General features: G+C 30.6%; 2 protein-coding genes across 3 annotated transcripts in view; one reads left to right on the top strand and one right to left on the bottom strand.

Annotated features, from left to right (window-relative positions):
• Nucleotides 1–18,026: 18,026 nt before the first annotated feature.
• On the top strand, nt 18,027–20,522 carry LOC102585748 (uncharacterized). Its single transcript, XM_006356567.2, has 3 exons — nt 18,027–18,202; nt 18,749–19,855; nt 19,937–20,522. The coding sequence occupies exons 2-3, from the start codon at nt 18,786–18,788 to the stop codon at nt 20,088–20,090; spliced, it is 1,224 nt and encodes a 407-aa protein (XP_006356629.1). The 5' UTR covers nt 18,027–18,202; nt 18,749–18,785; the 3' UTR covers nt 20,091–20,522.
• A 1,350-nt stretch (nt 20,523–21,872) lies between these two features.
• LOC102585180 (E3 ubiquitin-protein ligase MIEL1) overlaps nt 21,873–24,229 on the bottom strand; it is a 6,027-nt gene continuing 3,670 nt past the window's right edge. For both annotated transcript variants that reach the window (XM_006356565.2, XM_006356566.2), the window contains 8 exons: nt 24,017–24,049; nt 23,753–23,830; nt 23,435–23,478; nt 23,109–23,149; nt 22,916–22,998; nt 22,725–22,816; nt 22,532–22,643; nt 21,873–22,445 (listed from right to left, as the gene is read on the bottom strand). In XM_006356565.2, the coding sequence (XP_006356627.1) occupies nt 22,332–22,445; nt 22,532–22,643; nt 22,725–22,816; nt 22,916–22,998; nt 23,109–23,149; nt 23,435–23,478; nt 23,753–23,830; nt 24,017–24,049 (597 nt within the window). In that variant the 3' untranslated portion in view covers nt 21,873–22,331. The remainder of the gene's footprint in view (nt 22,446–22,531; nt 22,644–22,724; nt 22,817–22,915; nt 22,999–23,108; nt 23,150–23,434; nt 23,479–23,752; nt 23,831–24,016; nt 24,050–24,229) is intronic.

Raw genomic sequence — 24,229 nt, 5'->3', positions numbered from 1 at the left:
ATGATGCCCTTGTGGTGCATGGAGTACCTTAACTGGTACATCAATCAAGGTAGTTGACTAGAGTGTAGCATTGTCAGGTTGATGATCAACTGGTACATCAACTAAAGTGGTTGTTGGATGATGATCATTGGTTGGACCTGTAAGAGCAACTTGTTCCTCACTATTACTGGCAGATTCAAAATCTTTAGCTGGAGTTTCAATACTACTGTATGGATCATCACCTTCAACCTGTTCCTCAGCATTTGATCCTGCGCCTGAGAGGTCAATAGTACTCACATCACTAAGGAGTATATGAGTTGTAGCAGCATTATCACTATTAATGTATGGACTAGCAACTTGTACTTCCCCTGAATCAGATTATCTTGTGCTAGCAGTTTAGAGAAAGATTCAACAAAAGTAGCAAGGTGAGGTGAGACATCAATGTTAATATGAGATTGCTTTGGAGACACATAGGGTAATGTGTTTTCATCAAACACAATATGTCTGGATATGTAAACTCTCCTTGTAGAGGGATGATAGCATCTATGTCCTTTGTGTAAGTTGTTGTACCCTATGAACACACAAGGGTAGGTCTTTGGACTGAACTTATTGCTACCCTTGATATATAAAAACATCTACACCTAAACATTTTTAGGCTACTGTAATTAGGTTGTTCCCCTTACAACTTAACAAATTAAGTCACCATCTTTAGGACTGATGAAGGCAGTCTATTGATAAGGAATACTGCAGTGACGAAAGCCTCAACCTATAGAAACAAAGGTAGGTTAGTTTAGTAGTAGAGTTAAGCCAGTCTCCACAATATGTCTATGTTTTCTATCTGCAACTCCATTTTGTTCAGGTGTGTTAGGACATGAAATATGTCTCACAATGCCATAATCTTCCAACTGCTTAATGAAGTCTGTTTGGATAAACTCACCACCTCCATCACACTGAAAAATCTTAATCTCTTTAGAAAATTGTTTTACCACCTTTGTCTGAAATTTTAGAAAGACCTCAAAGAATTTAGATTTCTTTTTCAGTGGATAAATCCATGTATATCTTGTGTGATCATCAACAAAAACGACATAATATTTCATATGTTAGGAAGATTCGACAGGAGCAGGTCCCCATAAGTCACAATGAATTTTCAATAAAGGCTCTTTCTCAAAAAAATTTCTCAAACCAAAAGGAAGTTTACAACTCTTTCCCAACTGACAACTAGAACAAACAATAGACATTTTATTCCAACTACTAATACTGATGCAACTATTACTACTCAAAACTTTTAAAGACTTCAAACTAGGGTGTCCTAATCTAGTATGCCACATGTTGTTTGACGTGTTCCAATCGTGTGCAGCAGTTAAAACATAGAGATTGTTATCTTTCAAAGCATAGAGTCCATTCCTTTTAGATCCTTTGGCCAGCAGTGTCCTTCTCCTCTTGTCCTTTACAACAAAGTTAGTTTCATCAAATTCAAGAGTACAACAATTATCCTTTGCAAGCTTACTAACTAAGAGAAAATTTTATTGATCTTAGGAACTACAAGAACTTCTTTTAATTTTAGACCTGTTTCAGATTTGTTCTCAACATGTGTTATGTCTAACTTTGATCCATTTCCAACAATTATTTGATCTGGTCCATTGTAGTGTTTAAGATCAGTTAGGATACCTAAGTTATGTGTCATATGGCTACTTGCTCCTGAGTCCACATATAAGGTGTCATCAGTAGTGTTTTGTAGATTAGTAGCAGCCAATGCCTATGGTAGCTCATCTGTGGCTTGGTAAGAGTAATCCCGCTTGTAAAAACACTTAAGAGCAGTATGGTTATTCCTACCACAAATTTTACACGCATCAGAATTGTTCCCCTCATGACTTCCACTTGAAGGACTGTTCTGAGGACCTGGTCTGTTTCTGCTGTTATAAGAACATATTCCTTGTCCAACAGGCTTGAAGCCTCTTCCTCTGGAATTGAAGTTATTGTTTCCTCTTCTTTGAGAGTAGTTTCCTCTTCCCCTGCCCCTTTGGGCAGATAATGCCATGCTATGGTTTTGTTGTGGCACGTCTTCTTCATCCTCCCTCATATAAAAAATCCTTGAGAGCATTAACAAATTGATTAAGAGTAGGATATGGTGCCTTACCTAGCATGACAGTCCTGAAGGTCTTGTACTTAGGACCTAGACCTCAAGCAAAATTAATCAATTTGCTATCTTCACCTACAGGCTTATGAATGGATGCAAGGCCATCACATATGCCTTTGAATTCCTTAATGTATTCATCAATTGTTTTGGTTCCTAGCTTCACACTTTGCAGTTGTTGCTTGAGCTGGAACTCCTTATCTTTTGTTGCTTGAAGATAAGCTTCTTCCAAGCATTCCCACATCTCTTTGGCAGTTGAACAACCTACGATCAGGTACATTCTTTCTTTTGTCAATGTGCCTGCGATCTAGCTCCTTAGTAACACATCCTTCTCCTCCCAGTCATCAACAATGTTGTTGTCTTTTGCACCCTTCTCGCCTGCTACAATTTTCTCAGTAATCTGTCCAGTGGAATAGGTCACTTTAGGTGGTTCTGTGATGAGGTAGGTTAATCTCATCACTTGAATCAACTGAGTCATTTGTGTCCTCCACATAAGATAGTTTGTTGGCTTAAGTTTAATGGAGCAGGACGAAAGAAGATGATGAAGTGAAGAGGTCGAAAGGGTGTTGGTAGAAGGGGCCATCGCGGTTTGATAATTTGGATGTTTTTTATTTTGATCTAATACATTAAAGAGCGGAAAAGTTTCATTGCTCTGATACCATGTAGAATTCTCCCGTAAGTATGGAGAAATCAAGGATTGTATTGATGATTATAATGTTGAGTTACAAGCTCCTTATATAGGAGAAGAGTCTTATTCTAGTTATACTAGGAATCCTACTACAACACAATTAATTACATGAGTAGTATTGTATTACAAGTCAAATACTTTATCCTAGTCGACTCCTACAATATTCAGTAGCTTAGTCGTACATAACTTAGGATTTAGTAGTCTAGTCCTAGTATGACTCTAACTCTAACTCATCAGCCTGCTTCGATGGACCTGTTACTTCGACATGTTCCATCAGTCTTCAAGCTTCCTTCAACAATGCATTGCATGTTATTTTTAATATAACAAATCATTTATTATAAAAAAAAATTATTAAAATAACTAATTACAATATAACTTGTATTCGAATCAAACACCCCTCATGTGATACTAAGTAATTTTACAACTGTTTTCCAACATAACTTAGGCAACACACTGTTGTATGATATTCAACAATTTATTTTTTATTTTAAAATAATCAAGTTATTCAAAAAGTTAAGTTTTTATTTAATATATAATTCAAATATAAATTTCTAACTCTTACCTAAAAGTATTAGTTGTAATTATTTTTAATTCTAATAATGAAATTCTTACATTGAGAGCAATAAAATATGTGGAAAATCTCATCATTTTGAATCAAACATCATGACGCAAATAGTCCTCATTTTCCTTGAATTATGACATTGCCTTATAACATATAGTACACAAATCGTACTATTAAATCTAGGCTTCAACTCATGGTTTGATTTTTTGCATCATTTATGTCTCCACAAAGAACATCAATATACATTTGACAAGAAATTGTTCGAATGGTAAAAATCATCAATCTTCAATCTAAGAATTGTGGGTTCGAATCACCAAATAAAATAAATGTGATAATTTTGAAATAGGAATTAAAAAACGGTAAAGATACACTAGTATAATATCCAAAATAAGTGATCTAAATGTTTTTGTATGTGAAATGAGACGACTAAAAAAATACATAGACGTACGTAAACTCATCTAGTGTTTTTTTATTTATTAGTTTTTCTTTTAAATTGCAATCACATATATCGATTATTCTAGGCAAATCGTGATATTCGAAATTGGAAATTGAAAGGAAAAGCAAAGGTTCAAAGTCCACTATTGAAGCGAGCCCCTACTGATAGTAATACCTCGATCTCATCGACAAAAGCTAACATTTTCAATTGAAATATTAGAGAAACATGCGGATCAATTCTATTTTTACTTTGCATATAGTGATATTTACAATATACAAAGTGAAGTATTAACATAAGAAACTAAGACCAAACGGATGGTGCATGAAATGAAAAAGTAGCAAATTGATCATTCATTATTATAATTTATATATTTGTAATAATTGACATAGTAAGAAATTATTTATACACATGAAATGATCTCATGAATATTATTTGCTGTGGCATAGGGAGCACTGAAAATAATTTAAACTTCAACAACCAGTGGACCACAATTTAGTTTGATCATTATAAATGAATATTCTTTTTCACAAACATATATATAGTATATAGTTTCACTTTACCAATGAGATAAAAGGATTAATTCGTCCAACTTGATCATTTGTATATATAAGGTAATAATTTCCTTATATGTAATATAAGGTGCAGCGCCTTTTGATTCGAATCTTGAATATGAAGAAAATCATATTGGGAGCGCTACCCTTAAATGAGTTCTACCATATGCATCGAATTCAATCAGAGCTCCAATACAGACACAAAACACTAAACGAAAAAAAAAAAAAAAACATAAGTCCCAATATTTTTGATATATAGTATACAAATTCACGTCAAATTTACTAAAAATCTTAAAACTATTAAATTGTGAATCTATTTTAATACTTAAATTTATATATTAAAATTTTGTAAATCGGTTTTAAATTAAAATTTTGAATGGATGCCGTCTTTACGAGCCACTGCACCAAGTAAGGGCATTCAAAATCAAACCAAAATTGGTAACTGTAAAAATGTTATTAATCTATCGATAGTTTGTTATCGGTCTTATAAAAATTTCAATAACGATTTGGGATTTTTTTTATCGAGTTATCAGTTCTTTATGCTTGAATTTTTCTTAAGGGGTTAAGCAATAATTCGATAAAAAATTACAATTATCCTTCGATATATAAAATCTTTCACTTACGGTTTAGTTTAATATACTTAACTTTTCAGTACTATTTCAAACTCTTAGTTATTAAATAAGATGTAAGTTTGCGCAAGATGCAATATAATCTACCAACTCGTGTGCATGGTTCATTTGGTTTGTCATTTTACTTTCGAGTGATTTTCATTAGAAAAAATTGTTAAATCTTGACGGTTAAATCGATAATCGTGTGAATAAATCGATGTTTTAACAATTTTATAATTATTTAGCATATTTACAAATTGATAATCAATAAGTTAATTTGATAAACTTTCAAAAAACCAACCATCAAAGGATGGGTTGTTCTTCTTTTAACTAGAGGTCTCGAATTCAAGTTTTGAGTATGGAAAAAATCATGATAAGGAGAGCTACCCCCAATGAGTCCCTATCTAATGGAAATTTGATTTAATCGGATTTTAATGCGAATACGTTATCAGGCGTAAAAAAATAAAGAAGAGAAGTTTGTAATTAAGAAGAAATAATGGGGATAAAATGGGAATAACACGGAGTAGGCAACAAGGAAGCACACGTGCAAAGTGGAGCCCCCGAAGTAGACCCGTTTCCCTATTCGGAGTTAAAGGTACGGATAATATCACAGCCGTTGATTACTGAATGTCAGAGGGGAGAATCTTCTCTTTACAACCGTTTGATCTTCTAGAAATTTGGGACCAAATTCGAACACGTGTCCTTAAGAGAAATATAAAGGCCTGTTTGATTGGGGCCCACAAAGAAAAGGACAAAAGCAAAAGGTGAATTGTACCTAAAAGTTAATGAAAGTCCAAAAGAGTGAAATGATGAGTAGCATTAGACATTATTGGTTATTATAGCCTTTAACTTTGGTTTGGTTAGGGTCATAAATAACTCCTCCTTCCTATATTAATGTTTAACATTATTAAGATAGGGTGTAATTAGGGATCTATAGCTAAAATTTATTTAGTTATGATTTATAGTTACATGTTAGAAAAAAGAAAGAGACAAACAAAATTAAACGGAGAAAGGCGAGTTAGAAGAGAGAAAAACGAATGCATTATATTAATTAAGTATCACGAATATAATTAATTTGTCTCTATTTGTTCTTTGTATTTACTGTGTATCAAGTGTATTAATGGATATACTTATATCAATAAATACAAGTGTATCAACCATTATATCACTTGTATCAATATAATATGTTAAGATGACGAGCACAATGAATTTTGCTTTTTTCCTCAATTGAACAAGCTCCTACACTTCAATGGTACTGCCCATACTATTGAATTTTCAAGGACTCCTGATTATCTACCAAATTTTATATCATATTGTGAATTCACAATATGGACACACATAGAGAGGGAGAGGGGTTGAGAGAGAGGGAGACGGAATAGGGACAACGAGGCGAGATAGAGAGGGAGAGAGGAAAGAGGTGGGAGGTGAACGAGAGTTTGAGAGACAAAAAATTGCTATAAAACTCTAAATATAACTATGTATGTAATTCTTTTAAATTAAGTTGTGTATAGTAAATACGAGTAAATACATAACACATGTTTGCTTTATATGTAATTTTTTCTTTTTGTTCAAAATGTTTGTCACTTCATAAAATTAGTTAATTAATTTAAAAATAAATATTATTAATTACATTTTTTAAAACTAAGAATAGATTAATTTTTTAAATTTTTTTTTAAAGAAAATGTAATGGGAAATTGTGACAATTAAATGGGTATAAAAGCTATTTGACACTAAAGTAGGAACTTTCAAATAATGAGTTATTTTCCTCTTCTTTTTTTCTTTTTTTTTTCTCAAGGAAATAATTATAAGTCTAGTCCTCTTATTCTCATTTTGTGCCCTTTCTTTATACTTTTCCCCTACTTCCTTTTACACTTTATTCATTTAGTTCATTCAACATGTGATTTTTAAATGATGAAAATCATTGTGTTGCCCTTTCTTGCACCTTATTCCTTTTGCACTTAACCCCCTTTTTAGTTTCATTTAACATGTGATTTCCTTGATGAAAAATATGTACACCTTCATTTTACATAAAAAGTAAATATTTTCCTCCAATTTTAAACAAGAATTCTATTCTTTTATATCTTAATTTATTTTATGATTTTTTTAAAAACAATTTCATGTGGAAATTAATTATGTAAGATTTAATTATTTATGTACTTCTTATTTATTAGTGTCTTTAAATTGCAAATTAAATATCATATTAATTTTATATATATAGTCCTATATAGCTAGCTACCAAACGTACAATACTTATGCAGGATTTAACATATGAATTCTAGAACTTCGTTACATGTTGACGGAGGCCCCCGAACTGAGGGTTCGATCAGTAAAAGGGATGACTTCATCTTTTGGGAAGGAGAATAGTTCTTCTCTCTTGCCGACTGATCTCTTTGACCCTATAACTGAGAGGGAACATGTCATATTAGAGGTGTCCTCTAATCACCACAACATGCTAATCCCTATAATTCACCTCTTAACCAATCATCAAACGAGGCACTCAACTTAGTTAAAGGCTTAGAGATATATGCTTTAAGGTGACACTCCTTGACATCAAAGGGCACTCAGCTTAGTTGATTAGGCGTGCCTTTTCCATAGTAAGGTTGTCAATTCAAATCTAGAAGGCGTCATTGGCTTATTTTTTATGTTTTTTTTTCTTTCACCTTCTTTCTCAACAATAAAATTAATTAAGAATAATTTATGAAACTTAATAAATAGTAAGTTATTTAGTGTTCATTTGGTGCTCTATATAAAAATAATAATTTAATAATATCATTTTTTAAAATTTATTTTGAATATTTTTTTAAAAAAAAACTCATGGAATTTTTTAAATATATATGTTTTTAGAAAAGGTATAGTAGTAAACGTGAATTGTATTTATTTAATATTATGAAGCATGACTACGTGATTGTAACTTTTTTTTGTTGGCCAGTATATTTTTATAAAAATTCCCAAAAGAAAAAAAAAAGGAACATTTAGGTGTATATATATTAAAAATGGTAGGTGAAAGTTTAGATAATGTTGAATCCTTTAATGGGGATATTATATTTTATATGTAACGGCGTCGAATCGCGATTTCCTGTCGGTTAATGGGAACACCATCTCTACAGTGAAGTAAATACTCCGCAAAGAATCCCTTTTATTATTTTTAAGTTCAATAAATAAAAAGTTAAAAGCAGAAAAGTTCTTTAACCCTTCTGCAAAAAATATACTCTATTTTTAAACCTTCACCATTCCTCTGACCAATTTACCCCTACCTCCATCTTTTTATTTTATTATAATAGACGAATTTGATCGATTTAAGTTAGGGTTGCGTATCAATTGATTCGATTTGGTTCTAAAGTTTATCGGTTCGACTTATCAGTTATTGATTTGTACATATACTAAATTGTTATAGAATTATTATGTTATTGGCTTATTATTGGTTTATCGGCTAATTGGTCGTTCTTGATTCAGTTATCGATTAACTGTTAAAATTTGACACATAAAAAAATCATTTAGAAATAAGGTGACAGACCACATAAACCATGTATGTGAGTTGACAGATTGCTTACTGAAAAGCAAACACTGTCACATTATAGAATAAACGAGAGTTTGAGACAACAAAAAGTAAAAGTATAAAACTATATATACTCTAAATCAAGGATTTAATATACGTACCAAATATTATAAATATAATTATTTAATTTACTATCGGGTTATCGGTTAATCCATTAAGGAAAAAGCTCAAACCGTTAAGAACCGATAACCTGATAATAAAAAGAAATCAAAATTATTACCGAAATCGCTAAACCAATAACGCATTACCGATAAACCAATAACTTTTTTTGGTTAGGGTTATCGATTTTTGCTCGGTTTTGAACAACCTTAAATTCAATAGTTTTAGTCCAAAATTTATATTTATATTTAAAAACTATCTAATTAATATGCACAAATTATAGTTTAAACTCGGTAACTTTAATTTAAAAGTCTAGAATCTCGAACCCCTAAATTTCAAATCTTGATTTCACTTTTGAATTTTTCTTCCAGATATGTATTCAGATTCAAATATCTAAATTTTAATACACATCTTGTTATTTGGATGACATTCAGATTCAAATGTTTTGATCTTAATAAAAACAAATGAAGGTCCATAATCACAAGTGATACAACTTCGCCCTCCGTTCACTATTGCTTCACGTTTCGATTAATGAGAGTCAATTTAACTAATTTTCAATGTTGAATTAGATAAACTCACTATGATTTTATATTTTGATATTCGAAAACTATATAAAAGATACAATAAGTTTTAATCCTTCTCATATTAATATGATGGGAAAATATGTATTAATAAATTGATCAAAGTTCATATAATTTGACTCTGAAAAAAAATATAATGTGACAAGTAAAAATCGACGAAAAAAGTATATGCTTAAAATACTTGTTGCTTGCGGAAGAAGATTATGTCCATTTAAATAGATTTTTACTTTTAGACACAATTTGAGGAAGATCCCTAAATTGTCGCAAAAAAATCTACTTAAATTGTAATGCAAAAGAGTCAAATGTTGGATTAAAAAGATTTGGTGCACTCACGGGAAAAAGTTACTGCTTTTAATTTGAAATTTTGAATAAAGTTAAAAGAGAAATTCACTGTGTTTAATTACTTTTGAAAACATGAAAAAAATGAAATAGATGAATCAGATACGGATTTAAAATTTAAGTTCTATGAGTTTATTTTTTACATCTTTCATACTAAATACATTTCATTTTTGAAATTATAGATTCATAATTTAATATTTACTGAAATTCTAAAAAAAAATTACGTATATATTTATGTTCGATATCGAAGATAAAAGTTTGAATGTGACATGAAGTTGGTTAGTTGAAGGAGAAAATGGTTAAATTACTTGTTGTAATCTCCATCTTCATTTTTTGAGCTACTAATATTTTGTGATTCTTATATATGAAAATTGAAACATAGTAAGGGGGTTATCGTAGGATCATGGTATACAATCTCTTTCGGCAAACATATTTGTGTAAATTGTTTTAAGAGAGAACTATTGAAAATACTTCTGAACTTGGCGTAAATATTAGTTTCGTTTTCGTACTATTGATAGCCTTAGAAATGCCACACAATTTGACTAACTAAACTTAGATACACACGTTCTACCACATGACATAGCGAGTGGTCTCAAATTCTTGTAGGAGCGTAGGATTCTTAATAAAAGTCAAGAGGAGTGTTAAATACACCCCTAAACTTGGGGGAATTTAGAGGTGTATTTCACTCATGTTGCAAGATCGGGGGTGTTTAAGTTTAGTTCGTCAAGTAAAGAACTGTTTTTAAGATTATCAATAGTTCAAGGATGAAACTAATAATTCGCACCGAATTTAGAATTATTTTGAATACTTCTCTCTAATTATAAATTAGATTGATGAATTTGCAATTCAGAACTGCCTAATAAGTCGATTTAATCTCTTTACCAACAAAATTAAACACTATTAATTGGACTTGATGATCAGATACATATTGAGCTTAATTAGTTGTATTTTGTGCGTGACCCACAGACAGATTAATTAAGAAAATCTATATAATTAAAATTAAGATTCTATAGTTAGGCACAATAATAAGTAGAGACTAATTATAATTATAAAAATATAAATGGTGAATATACATGACCATTTGCCACGTGATGAGCAATTGATGAGATTACTGTATAAATATTATATTGACAATTTGATAAGATTATTAAAATATATATAATTACGACCGGCATGATAATGTCAAGTTTAACATATTATAATTATTATATTTATATATTATATGATATAGAAAAAATATACAAACAAAACATGCTTTGACAATTGTGTTTCCTAGGTAGGTTGCACATCTTCTAAATTTACGTAATCTTATACGATTTTATTATATTTATTTAATTTGGTGTTAAGGAAAATAATAATTACTTTAATTAATAAAATAAAATAAATGGGAGCCACTCTTGTCCTTTTAACTTTTTCTTTGTTTCCTATTAGTATTTACTATGATTAGAATTCAGATGTTCTCTATATAAAGTTTATTTAAGTAGAAAATGTTTTTTCTCGAAGTTCTTTTCATATGTTTAGTTCAAATTTAAGATCGTTATTTATCAATGAAAAGATTTATTCGTCCCACCAGCCATCACAATTCCTATTGGTCACTCTCACTCTCTATCTTTACGTAGAGACTTTAATTTAAAATAATGAGTCTTATTTTAGTTATGTTGAGTATTATGACACATAATATAAAATTATTCTTTTAAATGAAAATGTGAAATATAAAAATAATTACAAACGATGATGTTTTGTTGTTTCTTCTTCAATAGGTTGTCTTTTAGTTAAGCATTACAATTAAAGATAAATTTATATAATTAATATATAAACTACTTAAAGTAACTGGCCTATTTGACAATATCAAGGGACAAATATAAAAACAAACATTAACACTTATAATACTATATTAATTAAATAGAAATGGATTATATTAATTATGTAAATGTGTTTTAATAAGTTTATGCTTGACAATGACAATTAATACAGAAACCACAAAATTGATTTTTGGAATTACTAAAAAGGAAAAACAGAGTAATCCAATTTATACTTTTTCTAAAAGTTATTTATTAAGGAAAAAATTAAATTTCATACATTTTTTTTTACGCAAATATGACATGATTTTATTCGTAATAATAGAGTAATATGATAGGATCCTAAATATATATAGTCACTATATTTTTTAAAATAATTAACTCAATATTAATAAATTAAAAGTATAATAGAAAAAAATATTTTGCCTCTTTCTTGATTTATCAAAAAAGAGAAATCAAATTAAAAAATATTTAACAAGTAAATAGGAATAGAGAGAATAATTTTAAATGTATTTTGAGCAGCTTTGATCCTTCAAAATTTTCAAAGTAAGTCAAATATCATAAATAAATAAATATAAAATATGAGCAACTTTCACATATAGCAAACATAAAAATTACATTTGTATGTTATAGTTATAGTTTACATAATTGCGCTTAATAGTAAATTTTATGTTTGCTATAGAGCTTTTGATTTGTATAATTTGCTAGATACATCCAATTTTATACAAATTGTTCAGTTTTGTATAAATTCATTTATACATTATAATTTGTATAATAAGATCTGTATTTGTATAATTATAATTATATAGGACGAAAATATATGTATTTGTATTTGTATATACACTTTTCTCTCGCTTTATACAAACACAAACGCATTTTATACCGAATTTTATAAAATGGCTAATTGTATATCGAAAATGGCTAATTGTATACCGAATCAAATGGCAAAAAAAATGGAATGTTTGCTGCGAATTACAAATAAAATAAATTATGACTATAACATTTAATTTAAATTAATAATTTGTTATTTCATACAATTTTCCCTATAATTATTTACAGTCGATATAAGGTTCTTGAATTAATATTTGGCACTATATATATGTAGAGTATACATATTGCATCTTAATAATTAATTAGATGTTCTTAAAACTCACATTAGTTAATTTAATCTCTACGTACGTCTACTAATTTAGCTTCTCCATGAGAATATTTCTTGATAAATGAAAAATAAATACATCCAATGCAGATTCTTTTTTGTTTTTTCACGTACAAGTTGATAGAAATGAAGATGCAACATCTTGGTAGTTGATAAATATGTCTATTTCAGTCGTAAACGGATCCATAATTTAAATTTAATGAATTTAATTATTTTATTTTTTTCTCTCGATTCTTAGCATTGAGCTTATTACCTATTTTTAAAGCTTTAAGCTGATATCTATCATTTGTTATTATTGTTAGTAAAATTTTACGAATAAATTTATTATTTAACATAAAAAAATACTAGGTTCAGATGAATCTAATTGCGGTAAGGTTGGATCTCCCAAGGAACATGTCTTATTCTGTCACATTGTTGATAAATTAAATTGTTGTATATAATTCCAAAGTTGTCTGCATCACCATGAATTGCAAGGCCATCTTCACAATTATTACTTTTATTATAAAACAAACGTATAAATCCAATCTAGAGGTAGACCGAGTAAGAATTGATTTTTTGTATAATTTTTTTAGAAAATGTTTTTCTTATTTCACGTATGTTTTGACATTGTTTTGTGTATTTTGACCTATAATTTGTACACAATTAAGTAATTGGCGTAATTTGAGATTTGATTCGATAGTGACATGATATTCTATTGCATTAGGCTTATTAGTCATCGGTTATGGGAGATTTGCAATAAGTAGAACTATTTCAGCTATATGCAAATTTGAAATTTAAATTTATGCATTCAACTTTAAAGATATCAATATTGATTATGTATATATTTATATTCCATATTAATTACGAGTTCAGATGCATCCATAATCAAAGGGCAATATTCCTCCTTGATTTCACGCCGCTATTTAATTTTTATTCCTATTTAACTAAATTTATAAGAGTAAATTCCTAAAGAATACATAACTTTGAATTTTACAAATTATGTGCCACTTGGGTTTACCCTTCGGGTGTCTCAGTGATACAAACAAAGAATTCCGCCATTTCTCACAAAAAGCCCATTCAAATTTTTTAAAATGAGAGCATAATTAAGTTGAATATTGAGTATATACAACATGATCAATTGACATACACTAAGTGGAATATCCAACACATTATACATCACTTTGATAGATCATGATCCTTAATATCTAACATACAATTATTGGACATGTTAAGTAAAACACATTTTGCAAAATGATGTGTACAATTCAACCAACATATATTCAACAAATTCAAGTGGTTAAGTACAATTCAATAAAGTTATTTCTTAATATTTCCGAAATATCTTAAATCGATCGCTTTATACATACTAATAATTATTTTATATTGTATTTTTTTTATCAAAGAGGTTCCTCCTAGATCCATCCCACCTAAACGTAGATCCATCTTTGTTTTAGATCTACCTCTTCAAGTTATAACCACACCATTCATTACAAATTAGAATTGACATTAGGATTGACTACATATGCATCAACCACCTAACAACATAATAATAATCACATATTAAGCGATTTTCTCTGATACACTTTTTATCGTTCGTATTTATATGACATTCGTCATGAACAAATAAGCTAGAGATATTCAAACATTAGACTTGTTTGCTCATGTCATGTTTTGACGTCAATGAAATAATAAATTTTTATTTTTTTCCAAACAAATTAAATTACATTTTTTCAAAAGTAACGGTCATCAAAAAAGAGTTCTAGCTTGTACCTTGTTCAGGGAGCCACCGAAAGGTGACATAGTTCTTTAATTTATTTATTCACAATTTTCTTAAAAAATTTACAACTGATATTTTAATTAATAAAATAAAATAGGAAAAAATTTAAAAGAATTACAAGGGGGACCCTATAAAGGTATTTAAATTTGTCGTATAGTGATGAATCATCATCACTTCCAAACAAAAAATAATAGTAGCTGAAACTCTGAAAAAAGGTTGCCCTTTTCAAAATCTATAATGATTTTTTTTTCCTTTTTATTTTTTCTTTTGTATAATGATTTTTGTTTTTAATAGTGGCACCAAATTACGAAAACTCACATGCAATTGAATAAAGTACTACTCACTATGTACTACCAAGAATAATTTTTGGTACTATATATACTTGATGAGTACCACTACTTTATTTTATTTATTTATTTATTTATATTTATATAACTCCCTCCATTTTATTTCAAAAAATAATTTATATAGAAAATGGTGTTAAAAAAGAAGGTATTGTCATTGTCGTTAATTAGTTCGGCCAATCGGATTTACTAGATTAATCGTAAATGTGAATTACGAATATTAAACAGTAATTTGCATAAATAAACTTTTTTGTGCTATCTTTTAAATTTGAATTTTGCTTGTAAAAGTTTGTAAAAATAATTTCAGCTCTATAATGAATATGTCATCTTGCAATAATTTTTGAAAATTTAGTGATGGTTTCTGATGACGATATGTGTGTATTTAATAAAATACAAATGTCATACAATGAAATATAATGATAAACAAGTGAATATAAGTTAATCTTGTATTCCCACACAGGTAGAAATATTGTATATGCCTGAATACACTTATTCACTTATTAGACACACAAATACTATTTTTACTATATTTTGAAATTAAAATCTCGCTATGTTTCGTAATTAAATGAAATATATCTATTTTTAGTAAATTAAAACACAAAAAAACGTTATATGCGTTTTTTCCCATTTTTAATGGGCCAAAAAGTTAAATATTGTTGTTGTTATCTTAAAATATGGCGAGCTCAGTGAAGATGTGACAATAACAAATGATGTAGTTAAAGAATGCTTTATAAAAAATAATTTATCAAAAATTCTTTTTATATTTTCATCAATATTGTTTTTGTAAAAAATACAATTGATGTCTACTATCAATCTGGTACATTGACGTTTCCAAGGGGTAGGGTGACGATTTTCACGAACTCAATGACTTTTGCGTGGACACTATATTATATTTTTATATTAAAAAAATTAGTGAATATAAAAAAAATATTTGTTGGAACCTATTAACAAAGCAAGTGTTAGTGGCAGAATTAAAAGCTATTAAGTCAAATAGCCTCTCTAACATGGTTCGAATTGCCTTGGACACTTTGTTTTTATTTTTAAAATTCGAGTTTATAAATTTCAAATTTTGAAATCATCTTAATTGATATTTCATTAGAATATCGAAATAGAAAATAAACAACCAATATGTGGCATTGTGTTGTGGTAAAGTTTATGAAGTTCTTTTTGTTGGACTTGTGATATTAGGTAAAAACGAACTTTGGATTTTGCTGAAGACATAAATAGTACTCTATGATATGAAGAAAAAATATTTTAAAATATTTTATATGATTTTTTATTTTATTTTTAAAAATGTTGTTTAGGAGAATAAGTGAGATTTTATTTATTTTTATGTTTCGTAAATAAAAAAATATTATTCTAAAATATACAAAAAGACTAGAAGGATCGTTACACACGGAGAAAAATTAGTGAAGCAAATACATGAAAATTATCTCAGCTATTGTTCTCTCCTTTCTTCTTCTTCTTCCTCTTCTATTTTGATAATATTGACCAAAAATAACAATAATTGACATTTTGTTTTTTTTTATATCCTTTTATCCCTCAAAATTAAGTAGAATAAATTTGGTGGATATATTGAAAAAACTTGTTGTACGTGGAGCTATATTTCTATCAGTTTTTTAAATAATATACTTCATGATATAAAGATGTTTTACTCTATAAATATAATTTAATATAATATAGTTGCGAATTGATTATCTTTACGTAACTAATTTACTTTTTTTATGAGCAATTATAAACAGTATTAAAAATTATATTTTATTTATAGTTTCAAACAACACATATCCTACTTAGTTATGTTATATTATTTTCACTTAATTTATTTCATAATTATTTAATTATATATTGTAATGCAATCACTATAATATTTAGATAACTAAAGTTAATTTTTTTTATTCAGTGTTACGATATTAAAATTAGAGCCGACTATTTAAATTTGTGGTGCATATGGCTCCATTCGGGAGAAAGCACTTCATACTAAAGATTTTTTCATATTCATGACTCGAACCTAAGATCTCCAATTAAGGGAGGAGCAGCCACATCCATTGCATCCCATTGGCGATTGTTCTTAACTTAACTTATCATGAATGTCTTGATATTAATCAAAGACTACAATTATTTTGATATATTCTTCTAAAATATCTTCACTATTACAATCTTTGGATAACTTGTTCCCAATTAAATGAACCATAACCGACGACTACAATTAATTTGATTTGATCTTCTAAAATTCTTCAATGTTATAATCTTTGAATAACTTGTTCTAGTCAAATGAATCACAAGTGTCTTTATATTAACCAAAGACTACAATTAGTTTAATATATTCTTCTAAAAAAATTCAATTATTATAATCATCAAATAATTTATTTCCAACCAAATAAATCATAAGTGTCTTGATATTAATAAAAAAATATAAGTAATTAATTTGAATTTTTAAAAAAATAGTCCAATCATAATTATAATCTTCAAATAATTTGTTGTCAACCAAATGAACTATAAATGTCTTGATTAAGCAAAGACTACAATTAATTTGACAGGTTCTTTTAAGATATACAATTAATTAAACAAGTTCTTCTAAAATATCTTGATCATTATAAAATGTTCAAATAATTTGTTCTCAACCAAATAAATTATAAATGTCTGAAAGTTAATACTATAATTAATTTGACATATTCTTTTTAAACATTTCGATCATTATAAAATGTTCAAATAATTTGTTCTCAACCAAATAAATTATAAATGTCTGAAAGTTAATACTATAATTAATTTGACATATTCTTTTTAAACATTTCGATCATATAGTATTCGAATAATTTATTCTTAACCAAACAAATCATAAATGTCTTAATATTAATCATAGACTATGATTATTTTGACATGTTTTTTTTTAAAAAAAACATCACGATTATTATAATTTTTGAATAACTTGTTTCCAACCAAACAAATCATAGATGTCTGGATATTAATCCAAGACGTTAATTAATTTGACAAGCTCTTTTAAAATATCTTTTTATCTCCAGAATAATGAAATTTTTTTTTGATGAAGAATTGCTTATTAAACTTTATCAATTTATCATGATTAAATAATGTAATTAGTTATAATTAAGTAATAGTTTGTTTATATAAAACATTTGATGTATTTATTACTCTAGTAATATTAACACCCATTACAAATAATTTCTTACCAATTAATACTTGCTTATCTCTCATGTTACTTCTTTTTACTTTTTTATGGACCATCTTAATGGCTTAATTAATATTTTTTTCCAAAAAACAAAAAAATTCAAATAAAAGTCAAACAAAAAAGCCTACATAATTATCTACATCATTTATTATCCTTTGTATTTATACATGTATTTTGTTTTCTACTCTGTATTTTCTACACAGAGAGAGAAACTGAAAGAGTATTTGAGAAGCTCTCACTATTTACTGATTTTGATGCAAATTGTGAGAGAAAGAGAAAGAAAAAGATGTACTGAAGAAGCCACACACACACACACACACACACACTACTGTGAGAGATAAAGGGAAAGAGTTCTTCTCTTTTCATTTATACTTCTTCTCGCACAAACTAAATTCTCCCATCTTTGAAGCTTCTGGAACTAATCTACCAGGTGGTTTTCCCTCTTTGTGAGTCCCTTGAAAGGAAAAAAGTAAAAAAAATAATTGAAAATCCATCAAGAAAATGAAACCCCATCTTTGATTTTTGATTTTCAAGATTCTTGTGTGATGCATGACCAAAGTTGAAATCTTGAAAATGGGGTTTATGTGGGTTTAATCATTTTTTTTGGAGATGTCAATGGTGGTTTTTTTTAAAAAAAAATTCAAACTTTTTGTTCTGGCCGTAATCTACATTTGCAGGTCTTTCTCTTGTTGACTCTTGGTGTTCATTGATTTTGACTATTTTTTGTTATTTCTAACTATTTATTTTTCTTGAGAAAAAGTTTTCCCCTATAATAATTTATGTGGGTTTTATGGATTCTTGAATTGTTTTTTGTGCATTTATCCTCTTCCTTCTAACCCCTTTAAAAATGCAAGCTTTAATGTAGTTGTTCTTTAGATGTTTTGATGGATTTCTCATTTGGGGTTTCTTTTTATAAAATTGACATTCTTGATGATTTATTTAGTACTAAGGCAAAACATGTTGGATCTTGATGCAGGTGTTGGTGGACTTTTAGGGCTGAGGGTTTAAGGATAATGCTGAAGAAGAGGACCAGATCACACCAGAAAGTTCACACAATGGGGCATTTGATGTCTGATGGTATCTCAGATTCTTATTTTCAATCTGATGTTTTGGTTAGGAAACATAAAAGTAATTCCTTTTTTAATGTTCCTGGTGTGTTTGTTGGGCTTAATCCTAAGGGTTCAGAATCTGATTCAGTGAGAAGTCCTACTTCTCCACTGGATTTTAGGGTCTTTTCAAATTTGGGAAACCCCTTTAGGTCATCAACTAGTGAGGGGGCTGGGGCTAACAAGACATGGGGTTGTACTAAAGTAGGCCTTGGCATTGTAGATTCTCTTGATGATGAAATGAAACAATCGGGGAAAGTTTTTCGATCATCCGATAGTAAAAATATTCTTTTTGGCACACAAATGAGGATCAAAACACATGATTTTCAGAGCTGTGTTGATGATTCTCTTGAGGAACCTAAGTCACTCCCTAAGAATATCTCGATTTTTCCTCATACTTTGTCCAAAAGCTCCAATCTTCGAAAGGGAAGTTCTGATGTTGTCTTTGGAATTGGAGATGCCCTGTCGGAGCATGAGTTATCCAGAAATTTTCGTTCTTGTTCTCTAGACTCTGGAAGGTCTAGCTCACGTTTCGCAAGCTTGGCGAACCGTACTGTGGCTTTTGGTTCTGAAAATGCAATAAATCCAGTGGTTTCACATACTAAATGTGTTAGAGGTTGCTCAAAGTTGGGCAATCCTGCAGGTGGTGCGAAATTGAGTCCTATACCCACACCTGTTGGCTCTAACACTAGCTTAGTTGGTTCTATTTCAGCTAGTGACATTGAACTTTCTGAGGACTATACCTGTGTGAGAACCCGTGGACCCAATGCCAAAGTAACTCATATCTTTTGTGACTGCATTTTAGAATGTCACAACAATGAGTTACCCAATTTTTGTAAGAATGCTAATGAGAAAACCGTGCTGCCTGAGGTGACGGACAGCTCAGAGGTCCTCACTTCATTTCCTTCAAGCGATTTTTTGCGCTTCTGTTCCTCTTGCAAGAAGAGGCTGGATGGAAAAGATATTTACATGTACAGGTCTGTTCATATTCACTGCAATTCTAACAGTTCTAATGACTTGATGATTTTGATAGTGAAAATTTGTATTGTGTTTTGCAGAGGTGAGAAAGCTTTTTGCAGCTTGGATTGTCGGTCTGAGGCGATTTTAATTGATGAGGAGATGGAGAAGAAAGTCAATAATCATTCTGAAAGCACTATTAAGCCAAACAGCCGTGATGAAGTTTTTGACACCGGCTTGTTCATCGTTACATAGGATGCCGGAATTGCACTGCTGTAGCTACTAAGCCCATGATTGATGAAACCGCCGCACTGGTTAACAACTAGACACCCGGGTCATCTGTTTACTAAGAGCTGTTTTTTTGTGCATCTTTGTGCAGCCATGGGTGATCAGATCATGTATTGCTACTTGTGTGAACTGTCTTTCCTTTCTCATGGTCTTAGTGGTTAACGGTCGCAAACTGCGAATTTTGCTTTATATAGTTCTGAATTTGTTATGTAATAGTGGAGTATAATCTCAAAAAAAAAAAGGATAAGAAACTTAACTAGAAGGGTTGTAGCCCATCCTTGTGGCTCCCCAAATTTTGGTTTCTCACCAAGCTGATATTACCTGTCAAAGTTTGATAAATACAAATGTTTATGACTACATACATTACTTCTGTTTTGTATGAATAAAAATGTTTTGTAACTACTCATTGCTGTCCTCGTTGTTTACCGCTAACAGAATCTGTTTGTTCTCTGCTTATGTGAATGTGTTAGTCATGATATGCTTTCTTGATTGTGATTTAGACTTTATCGATGCTAGTAAATGTTGATTTGGTCTTTTAGTCGGTGAAGATAACATAGCCTCTTGAGGTTTCTGTTTTTATTGTTCTTTGAATACCCCTCAACCAATTGCTTCCATAATCCTAGGTCTCATTTCTTTGATCCTCAACTTGTCTTTTTCTTGAATGTACTTGATAGATATGTTGGGAATATGTTTCAGTCATGTTAGTACATCTAGACCCCTATGTTTTCTGGGGATCTTGTTGTTCTGTGAAGATTTGAATGTCAGTAGAAAATACAGAACTTGCGATACCTTTTAGTTTGTTTTGTATTTGAGATGAGCTTACATAGAGCGACATTGATAGTGATGTGATGATTCATGGAGCCGATCCTAACTTGTTTGGGATTGAGGCATAGTTATTACTGTTGTAGTTTGTGTAAATCCTTTTTATTTCTTCAGATTGAACTACACCAGTTGACACAATAGTGTCTTGTTCCTTCAACTCTTAGATTAGCACTACACCAGTTCTGTTTCTACTCTGCAGTCTCGCAATGATGTGCCTGTATTGACGTTACTTGCAAACAATGCTGATACTATATATTCCATAAAAACACACACATGTTTGATTATTCTAACTAGTCGAAACGTCCTCACTTTAGAGAGGTCCCTTCGGGTTTAATTTTAATACCATGAGAACACTGTTTTGGGAGATTGAGGTAATGTTGGGAACGTGTGCTATACTGTACTGTATGTGAAGCCTGAAGGCACACTAATGGCCTATGCAGTATCTTTATACCTGTATCTTATCTATGTTTCCTTTTTCTTTTTTTACCTTTTTGTGATGTTACCAATTTAAGTAACTTGGGGAGAGTAAATGTTGACAAGGGTCACTCATCTAGTCAGGTAACTGTTCTTTTCATCTATCACTTTAACTCAGAAAAAAGAAAAGGCATACTGCACGTTAGAAAAATGAAAGGGACTAGCTTTTTTCTTTCTTTGTCTCAATTCCTTGCACTCTAGAGTCGAATGGTGTGAGGTATAAGAATATATAGTCCTGGAATAAAAGTTTGGCGTCTTATTTGGTTGACATGTTTGGAATAATTTATCCCACCATTTATACCATAGTGATGAGATACGTTATTCCATATACAGGATAGGATAAGTTATCCCAGAATAACTAACCACAGGATAATTATGAAATAACTAGTTCCCAAACAAACGACAAGAATGCATAGTCGGGATAAATTTAATTAGGCACCTTCATTTTTTTTAAAGAACTATAGTACTCTTTAAATACGAAATAATAATACAAATTTAACTTCACATGAGTAATTAACTGGAAGATACAATATCACACAACACATCAAGTCTCAGCCACCTGACATGCGACAGTTCTACTTGCTCTGTGCTATACAGGATTGAATCACGCATACCAACAATATTTGTGCTAGCACTGAACAAATAATCAGTGTCTTCAAAATTACATTACACTGGCATATAAAACACACATACTGAACATTGAAGATAAATAAACTGAAGAAACGCGAAAACACGATAACCCCAGAAGTGCTACAAGCAGGATCATATAGTACCCCTTCCTTCCATCATTTCTTCTATAAGCTTAGCTTTTGTAAAGCCCAGTCATTCCCGCTCAGAGGTACCACCCTAGCCACATAGGGTGTGGGATCATTTTCACTTGAAAGCCAGACTGGCTATTGATATTTGGTCCTTTTATCTGCCTCTTGTTTGGCGGGTGTTGTAAGATTTGCAACATGGACATTTCTGGGCCACAAAGTGAAATTGCACTTCTGAGGTGATTCCACAATCGTTACAAAGGATCCAAACCTGCAATATCACAAATTTCATTTACTTCTTGAAGCTCGTATGGCACTTTGAGGCAGCAATAAGAACAGTTCTGAAAATACACTCACCTTCTTGTCTTGATAAGGTTCGGGCATTGGTGTTGCAGCAATCTCCATGTCAAATTTCTCCCAGACCTTTGACATATCACATACCGACTTAGAGCAGAGAGGACAAGCATATCTGTTGCAAAGTTAAAAGTCAGATCAGTTATATAGACAACCTGCACTTGTTGAAAATAGGGAACAACTAACAATAACTTACTGGTAGTGTTCCTGCATCTCCTTCAAGCAGTTCTTATGAATAGTGTGGCCACAAGGCATGACTGTTACATCATTTATCGACTCAAAGAGATACTGCATATAACCATTCTCAATTCATTCGGTTGCAACATCACAGAAAAGGTTTAAACAAGGGAAAAACAACTGGGGAGAATTTTTTATTGCAATCCATACCTCAAAACAAACAGGACAGTCATGATGCATTGCCCCCTCTACACAGGGGTGGCTGTTCCTCAATAGAACTGAATAACAACATCCTGTATCACACAACCACCACATAGTAAGAAAAATGAAATTCCAAAAGAGAATACGGAGTAATGCACAAACATGAGCCTATGATAAACAAAGGGATGACACTGAGACTTACTGCATTTGGGACAGTGGAAGAAGTTCTCCATCCCACCAATCCTAGAAACATAAAAATAATACAAATAGAACACCAACATCAGAATCAATACAGAGTTTAAACATCAAATGTATACACAAAGTATGATATGGAACATTTCAGATGAATTGGTATTGAATTGCAGAGCAGGTCTTTTTGTTATTACGCATGGAAGATGTTAGCAAAGGTGTTATCTCCTTTTCTTTAGTTACGTTTTTCGCTCTATCAGAAGCTCAACAGAAATGAGAGAGAGAGAAAATGTTATGGAGAATGGGGAAGGCATTGGAATTTCAGCTAAGTAACAATACCTGCATATTCCACAACCATTGCAGTGATACTGTCTTTTGGATGTCTGCAACATGAAAAGTGGAGAAGAGGTTGGTCAGCACATTACATATTTCACTTACAGCTGCATTTCCTTGTTACTATCATCAACAACAACAACAACATGCCCAGTGAGATCCCACTAGGTGGGGTCTGGGGAGGGTAAATTGTACGCAGACCTTGCCACTACCTCGTGGAGGTAGAGAGGCTGTTTCCTTGTTACTATCATCAACTCCTTGAATTCAAAGTGTGTATTAAGCAGTTTCATGTGAATAACTTAAGAGAGGAGAATTAAAACTTACATCATCATCAAATAGCTTACACGTTTCACAGAAATATCTCCCCATGCACACACCGCAATTGATGCAAACTTGCCGAACCTGGTAGAGAACATCAGTGATAACTAGTCAGAATGCAAGCTGCTTGGCTAGAATAGCAAACATCAAACCAAGAGAACTCGGTTCTCTTTGAGTTCTTGATCAATAAACTGTCATGCTCAAGCAAACATCCTTCAAACTGTGACCTCATAACAGAGTAAAGGGCAGGACAGCATAAACACCACTCACCTCTTGCTCTTTATCACAAAGTGAGCATATAACCTGCAGAAAACCCAAAACGAATGAGTATATGTATTTTTTTATGCATCGTGTTCAGATTCCATTCAAAATTAAATGAAGAGAAGGTAAAACTAGTTGATGGAAAGGAGACAAAGGAAGAGAATTATATACTTGAGGGGGGGGGGGGGGGGGGGATTTTACAAAAAAAAAGCTATACAAGGG

Source organism: Solanum tuberosum, unplaced genomic scaffold, assembly GCF_000226075.1.
Source record: "Solanum tuberosum cultivar DM 1-3 516 R44 unplaced genomic scaffold, SolTub_3.0 scf00225, whole genome shotgun sequence".
Lineage (NCBI taxonomy): Eukaryota > Viridiplantae > Streptophyta > Magnoliopsida > Solanales > Solanaceae > Solanum > Solanum tuberosum.
The sequence above is the reverse complement of the archived record's forward strand: the minus strand, read 5'-3'. Positions and strand labels throughout refer to the sequence as shown.